General features: G+C 33.0%; 1 protein-coding gene across 2 annotated transcripts; it reads right to left on the reverse strand.

Annotated features, from left to right (window-relative positions):
- Positions 1-242: 242 nt before the first annotated feature.
- On the reverse strand, positions 243-7,473 carry LOC132722408 (deubiquitinase DESI2-like). 2 transcript variants are annotated; one of them, XM_060706909.1, is made up of 5 exons: positions 7,352-7,473; positions 2,488-2,609; positions 1,947-2,019; positions 1,306-1,399; positions 243-410 (listed from the first exon to the last, which is right to left on the reverse strand). In XM_060706909.1, the coding sequence occupies exons 2-5, from the start codon at positions 2,524-2,526 to the stop codon at positions 257-259; spliced, it is 360 nt and encodes a 119-aa protein (XP_060562892.1). In that variant the 5' UTR covers positions 2,527-2,609; positions 7,352-7,473; the 3' UTR covers positions 243-256. The 2 variants fall into 2 exon arrangements, with proteins under 2 accessions (XP_060562892.1, XP_060562891.1); XM_060706908.1 differs by having other exon boundaries at positions 7,343-7,467.
- Positions 7,474-8,453: the final 980 nt, after the last annotated feature.

Consider the following 8,453-nt stretch of genomic DNA (forward strand, 5'->3'; position numbering starts at 1 on the left):
TCTTCTTTCTCCCTTTTATTCTTCCATACAAATACATAATTAAAATCTTTCTCCCTTTTATTTCTTCCATACAAATACATGATTAAAATCTTCTTTCTCGCTTTTATTTCTTCCATACAAATACATGATTAAAATCTTCTTTCTCGCTTTTATTTCTTCCATACAAATACAATGTAATTTTACAAGCAATAAGCACAAATTGTCCCTAAGTCTTTTTTTTCATTGATGTGCATGTAATTTTTTATGACTTCAACATTTAAGAACAAACCTTGGTTAATGCTGCCGTAAAATGGTTGCAATTTTTGTTCAGAAGATGGTACTGATCTCCCTTGAATTGTTTTCCCAACTCTTCAACAATCTTGGTAACTTCATCCATAGTAAAGTCTGTTGATCCCAGCACTATAGACTCTCTGTATAAATCATATAAGTATGGAATTTGAAATTGTTAAAGTGGCCATCAGCTTTCCAAAAGGTTAAATGTTATTTTTGGATCAATCGTTTCATATAATTGTCAAATCAAAAGAATTCAGGTGGAAAGTCTATAAAATACATTAACAATTAGGAAACCCCTAGATACAGCTAATCTACTTGTCTGCTCTCTATATGTACATTACTAAAGAAGACGATTCCTTTCCAGAATTATTTTTAGAAATGAACGTCACTGGTGCACTATATATAAATAGGTCTCGGGATGCTGTTTTGAAGAAGGCTTAACAGTGAAATGATGCATTTTTCCAAGATAAAATTACTGAAATACTTAGTTTGAAACAACACAAAATTGTTTTTCCGACAAAAAATAAAAGCTGAAGGCCGCTTTAAATTATTGCCACACTATTGTGTGATTTCAGTAAGAAAGAGATGACTATAATTCTATGTCGGTGATATTATAAATAGCAAAAATTGTAATTTATGTCCATGCTATGATTTTTACCAGGAATTTAAACCACTATATAATCCTTGGAAATATTATTATTCATGATTTCACGTTAGGTACCCCATGAAATCTCCTTATACGTGTTTTTTTGTTTGTTTTTGTCACAGCAACAGATTAACACATTTCTAACAAGTGATTTCCATTTGGCCCTGACAAAGAAAACTGAAACTCTACCGCTGTACAAAAAATATCGGGACAACACATTTAATGCTAACAAAAGAAAAACAAAAGTCATCATTAAATTTGCTCTTATATACCTAATTAAAGCCAATGCTTTTTGCTTTGACTCAATCAAGCTGACTTCTCAAACAAGGCTCTTTATTTTCATAAAATTAATGCTCAATACAGATTTAAAAGAAAAAATTTCTTACTTAAACTTGAACTGTTCACCCAGATCCTCGGCATCTTTTGGTATAATCTCAAACACACCAGACATTGGAAATGGATGCCCGCCATAAGCATACTCTGAATAATTGGAGATATTGTGTATAAAACATGCTTTAATTTATAGAAAACTCTTTGTAGTAGTAAAAAACACAAGTTTTATTTATCATCATAGACTTGGAAACTTATCATCACAAACTAGGATAATTATTATCAACAGCTTTACTTGGATTTTATAATCACAGACTTGGATACTTACATGTACCATCACAGTGTGAATGCTTTTCATCACAGACTTGGATACCTTGTAATCACAGACTTGAAAACTAGATTTGAAGATCTGTCATCAGACTTAAATACTTATCATCACAAATTTAAATACTTATTTTCATAGACTTGAATACTTATCATCACAGACTTGGATACATATCATCACAGACTTGGATACTTATCCTTGCAGACTTGGATACTAAATATGCATCACGATAGATTTGGATACTTATAATCACATATTCAGTTACTTATAGTCACAGACTTACATGTATATTACAGACTCAGATATCAAATTTGATTACTTTTTGTTCTCCTTTTGGAAAACCCAATAAAACACATAAAAATGTCTACTTACCAGTACCATACACACTAACACCTGAATGATAAACACCAACTCCAATATGTGAGGTATATTCATTAATCCAATACTGAAAATATTAAGTATATATATATGGCATTAACATACATAATATCTTCACAGGAGTGAAAGAAGAAATATATATATATAAGATTAATCTTTCACACTGCTTTCATAAATTATGTCTGGTTAAAAATCAAAATTAAATGAATATCCTGTGCAAATTGTCGTACATGTATGTCAATAAAAAAATAATAATTTCATTTTTAAGATTTTAATAAAATCACTTGCGCAATTATCTATATTTGACTTAAGTTCTAAAAGTTCACAATCAAGCTTAAATAGCAATGAATCATGAAAAGTGCCTGGTTGATAATAAGTAATATTCACTAGTCCAAATTAACACAAATTCAATTTTGATTCTAAATTTCTTGACAGACACTAAGTCCAGATTGCATCAGTATTTCAAGAATAACATGAATGATTCAAAAAATGAAAAGAGTGTCAGCTTAGATATGAATCTAAATTTGGAACCTACCATGTCATAAATGTTGACAACCACTGGTTCTCGCGCCATCTCTAAAACAAGAATTTTTATCACTCCTAGGCACTAACAATGTCTGAGAAAATTCTATGTGCTTACAGTAAATCTCATCATATCTGAAAGAGAAAATTATTAATTAGTGCATTTCAGGTACAAACATTACAAAATACAATGATTTTCGTTTACAGTAACTGTATATAGCAGTTAATTCTGTGACATATTTCTTATAAATGTCCCAATATGGTCAATCATCCTATGAAGTTTGAATATTGTGGGCCAAATGGACCTTGAGTTCTGTTTTGGAAACTGTTTTAAGGTAATAGTGACCTTGACCTTTGACCTTGTGACACCAAAATCAATGGGGGTCTTCTACCCAATATGGACAATCATCCTATGAAGTTTGAACACTGTGGGCCAAATGGAACTTTAGTTATACTCCGGAAACTGTTTTCAGTTTTAAGGTGATAGTGACCTTGACCTTTGAGTGCTTTGACCTTGTGACCCCAAAATCAATAGGGGTCTTCTACCCAATATGGACAATCATCATATGAAGTTTGAATATTGTGGGCTATACGGAACTTAAGTTATGCTCCGGAAACCAAATTGCTAACGGACGGACAGAAGGACGGACACCAGGGGTATAACATAAAATGCCCGAAATTTTTTCGGGCATATAAAAAAGAGATAAACTGATGTATTCTTAAAGTTCTTTTCAGGATGAAATTAATTTTCAGGGAATTGATAACTTCTAATTGGCCCATGATGCTAGTCAGTATTCTAGGTGTTTATTTCGATGACTATGTATAATATGGTTGTGTTGTTGGTAGTTTACCCTCAGGATGACAGCAGTAAGCCACACTGAATTTACCAGAGCACAGCCACCGCAATGATCCTTGGTAGGTCATCAAGCACTCTACCATAAATTACTAGTTGCCTTCACTTTTGCAAGCCCTGAAGGAACTGATAACTTCTGTCTATGCCAGAGCAGAGGTACAGAAAACAAGAGGGCCATGATGGCCCTGAGGTCGCTCACCTGTATATAGGCCCCCGGAGCGGGGCCAGTTTAAACTCCAGGGCCAATTTTGACCCCAGGGCTTTTATTTGAACAAACTTGGTAGACACCCATTAGAAGATATTTCATGCTTAACATCTAAGGTCTAGCTGGTCAAGTTTTTTTCTTTACACATAGTTAAAAACAATGACACACCTGGGGCAAGGCCAGTTTTGACCCAAGGGCTTTTATTTGAACAATCTTTGTAGACACTTACTAGAAAATGTTTCATGCTTAATATCTAAACTCTAGCTATTCAGGTTTTTTCAAAGAAGATTTTTAAGTTTTTGCTATACACATATACATGTAAGGAAAATCAATGTCCCCCAGGGCGGGGCCAATTTTGACCCCAGGGCTTTTATTTGAACAAACTTTGTAGACACTCACTAGAAGATGCTTTGTGCTTAATATCTAAACTCTAGCTATTTGAGTTTTTTCAAAGAAGATTTTTTTAAGTTTTTGTTATACACATATAAGGAAAAGGAATGACCCCCGGGGCGGGGCCAATTTTGACCCCAGGGCTTTTATTTGAACAAACTTGGTAGACACTCACTAGAAGATGTTTCATGCTTAGTATCTAAACTCTAGCTATTTGGTTTTTTTTCAAAGAAGATTTTTTAAGTTTTTGCTATACACATATAAGGAAAATCAATGACCCCCGGGGCAGGGCCAATTTTGACCCCAGGGCTTTTATTTGAACAAACTTGGTAGACACTCACTAGAAGATGTTTCATGCTTAGTATCTAAACTCTAGCTATTTGGTTTTTTTCAAAGAAGATTTTTTAAGTTTTTGCTATACACATATAAGGAAAATCAATGACCCCTGGGGCAGGGCCAATTTTGACCCCAGGGCTCTTATTTGAACAAACTTGGTAGACATCCATTAGAACATGTTTCATGCTAAATATCTTAGCTCTAGCTCTTTGGGTTCTTTAAAAGAAGATTTTTTAAGTTTTTACTATATGCATATAGGGAAAATCAATGACCCCCTGGGACGGGGCCAATTTTGACCCCAGGGCTTTTATTTGGACAAACTTGGTAGACACCCACTAGAAGATGTTTCATGCCAAATATCTAAGCTCTAGCTCTTTGGGTTTTTTAGAAGAAGATATTTAAAGTTTTTTCTTTTGGTTGCCATGGCAACCAGAGTTCTGCATGGAATTAAATTCTTTGAACAATTTTCAAAGGTCACCACCAAAGGAACATTCCTGTGAAGTTTGGATGAAATTGGCTTAGTGGTTTATGAGGAGATGTCATTTAAAGTAAAAGTTTACGGACGCCGGACGGACGGACGCTGGACGAAAAGTGATCACAAAAGCTCACCCTGTCACTTTGTGACAGGTGAGCTACAAAAGTCCATAAAAAGGATTTCATGATCAATCACAGCGAAAATGACCTGTACCCCCTGGGAATCAAACCCAGGTTACCCAATTCACAATCCATGGTCTTCCTAATGAGCTAACCGGATGATTAGTCAATGAAAGACAATGCACACTGAACAGTAATTTAAATATGGGCTGAGTTAATTTGTTTCAAGTTTGTACATTTCTGTCTCTGAGATGATGTAAGGCCCAATAAGTTTAAGAACCTGATTGGATCCCACAAGTCCAAAATATGACTATATCCTGGAATACACCACAGGGTTTACAGCAGGAGAACATGTAAGGTTCCATTCCATTTTCTATATTCTATTACATTTATATAAATGTTTTACTTGTAAATTATATACATAAGGGGTAGCCCAACAAAATGTGCGCTTTAGGGCTTTTTATAATATAGACAATGATCGCCCTAGGACCATGGGTGCAAGTTGAAAATATCTGAAAACCCTGAATTTAGTATAATCTTAATTGTTTTTACATAGGAAAAGAGAGCTTTCAGGAGTGGAAAAAACCTGAAGTTCAGGCAAATGCCTGAAAACTAGTACTCATGTAGGAAGACATCTACATGTATATAATATCAGATTGTAACATCGTTCCGTCTTGCAGTCAAAATATTGAAACTAACATAAGGGTCTAATCAAGGAAATTGCCCAAAATATTTAGACTTATCATCATGATCATCATCTTTAGTAATCGCCTCACTCTTCATATACACATGTAGCATAATTAGATGAAACTAAAACTATGTCAGTGATTTTTTCTCCAATATTCAAAACAACCTGTGGCTTTCTGAAGGGGAAAATATATTGGGATAACCGATAAATTAGAAAAGGGGTAAACCTGAAATCAAATTCAAACAACTGAAAATGGAATTTACCCACATATTTTATGAAAAAAATTAATTTAACATGCATGGTACATAGCAGAGGCTATCTATAAGGACATATTTCTGTCTTCTAGCTGTTATAAGTCAGATGCTGTTAAGTAATGGTTCTGGTAAGTAAAAGCACGAGGCATTTTAGGGGAAAATATTAGAATTTTTAGGGGAAAATATCTATTTTGGGCTAGGGGAAACAGCCTTTATTCGGCTGTAAAATACAGTGAAAAAAATCACAGTATGTACATGCTATTATATAATAGATCCATCCAATAAGAATTTGAAGCTTATTTTTGCGTTGGTCAAATCTGCCATATTTCGTCAAATGTTAAACTGTTAAAAAATGAAAATGCGAATACAATCACGATGAATTGTAGGAGTAGAAATTATAGTCTCTGTTACTGGTGTAGTTCTGGCTTCCAAAACTTTATAAGCCGCTTTTTAATATTTTTGTTTTTCATCTGATGTGGCTTTAAAGTTTTGGATAAGACCCGTTAGGGAACCTAACCAGAATAACAGAAGTTGATTTAACCTTATTTTTCATGTGCAAATACCCTTGTCCCAATCAATTGTTGTGCATTTTGCGATAAAACAATTATTTTTATATCGTTCTATACCATTTAAAGTACCAAAATATTAATACTGTCATCAAAAGTGCTTATTTAACTGTAAAACATCAATTACCAAGACTACAGTCAGCCATGACATTTAGGAACTACGTGAGACCTCGTATGACGTCATTCGCAGAAACCGATTAGAGTAGAGTCATGTACTAACTACTATATTGTGAACATCTTTATTGACATGATTTCAATTTTTATATTTCAAGATAATTTTTTTATTTATTTTCTTTAATCTTTTAGTACTTAAATATGATTTTGCCAATACAAAGTCAGTAAATCACCTTTTTTCGTTATCTTTAACAAAGTAATTTATAAAAAAGTTGGAAGCACATGGGTTTGTAAAGGCCAATTTAGATCTAGTAATCACGTGGTCAAACATTTTGGCAATATGGCGGCTGAAGTGCTGAATTTTTTACCTGTTGGAAACTATTAGGTTATTCATGTTCCTAATAAGATTTTTAATTTTATATGTCAATCATTGGCTTATATATAGTTTTATCAAGGACATAAAGATATGCTTTACTTTACTTCATGGCATGTTTGATGAATGAATACGAGTGTCAGATTCCTGGCATGATAATTGGTGGGCTTTCCCTACAGGTCTGTCTTCAGCGCTCATGTCATAGTATATAAACAGGTACGCTGAAGACCTTAAGCTACGATTAGACAAGCAACCCTAGAACAAAGAAACTTTTATTCTACTAACTCCTACTGCACTTATCTATGTCCAATATATATTTATACACATTTTTGTGTTATTTTATTAAATGTTTTTCATTTGAAGAGAACCTATTAATTAACAGATCAACATGAGTCATCCTCGTAATTCCCATTTTCTAAAAATAATTTCGGTTTCTGAAGTAAAAAGCAAGAAAAAAATTGTCAAACATGACTCCATAATAAAACTAGCTATTACATCAATTACCCTGTTAATCATGAGATCCATATTTCACGTAAATAGATCGAAAATCGTTCTAATATATTGTTTTGATATTTTTTTCTAGGGCTTGGCAAACCGGAAGTGTGAATGACGTCATTCATTTTGTGTTCTAATAGATGTATTTGATTTATGTTAGACGCATAATTATGCGGTACGTAACGATACCGAAGTCAGCTTTCATGCAAAAAATCAGTTCGAAATAATTTGTAATTATGACATTAGAAACAAATATCTAAATATCAACATTACTTCCCTTATTTGTCGAACTTAAATATATGTTACCATACCGAAATCGGCTTGTAAAAGTTAAATTAAACATTTAAATTTATTTTTTTTGAATTAATAAATACATAATAATTCAAATTGAACCACAAACCGCAATGATGAGTAATTTGAAACTTGAATTATTTTTGTATGCCGAGTGTTCGCGTAGTGGTTGCACACCTAACACGTGCGTCTATTTCCCGCGCTTCAACGAGGCAAAATTTGAACATGTATATAAAGGTTGTACTTTTTGTGAGTTTTTTTTTATATCTTAGTCTATTCATATATAATAAAACAATTATTGACCAGTGAGCCATTGAATATGATGTGATATTCACCGGCAGACAGTCATATTAATAGAATATCACATCATATTCAATGGCTCACTAGTCAATTATTGTATAATAATAAATGTCGTGCTGTACATACATAATTTGCGTATCAAATATCTCTTAACCTACAATATATTTTTGCATAACATTGACTTAATGTAAATAATCCCCAGTTCGGTAGTTCGTTTCATAGGTTAGAAAAAAAAATCTCTGACTTCTTAAGGTGTCTTTGTTCATTAATATTGTACCTTGTTAAATGAATATACATCTTTTTTATGTTCCATAGTCTATAAAAGATATGTTCTGTTCTGTTCCGTATAAGATATCGACAGGTGCTGGTAAACTAATACAGTGAGCGTAATTTAGCAAAACTATATATTGTAATTACACAAAATGCAGGGTGTTTTTTTCTATTTATTATATTCTTTACAAAATAAAAGGTTATAGTGGTTTAAAACCACAAAATCATAAACTTGGGAACACTTGCTTTT

This window comes from Ruditapes philippinarum, unplaced genomic scaffold, assembly GCF_026571515.1.
Source record: "Ruditapes philippinarum isolate M1 unplaced genomic scaffold, ASM2657151v2 ctg40_1_1_1_1, whole genome shotgun sequence".
Taxonomy (NCBI): domain Eukaryota; kingdom Metazoa; phylum Mollusca; class Bivalvia; order Venerida; family Veneridae; genus Ruditapes; species Ruditapes philippinarum.

Excerpts from the sequence above, each read along its gene's own strand:
- LOC132722408 (XM_060706909.1), bottom strand. The coding sequence starts at position 2,526 with ATGGCGCGAGAACCAGTGGTTGTCAACATTTATGACATG. Across the intron at positions 2,020-2,487 it reads TTGTCAACATTTATGACATG|TATTGGATTAATGAATATAC; the intron begins GTAGGTTCCAAA and ends TAATATTTTCAG. Across the intron at positions 411-1,305 it reads GGTGAACAGTTCAAGTTTAA|AGAGTCTATAGTGCTGGGAT; the intron begins GTAAGAAATTTT and ends TGATTTATACAG.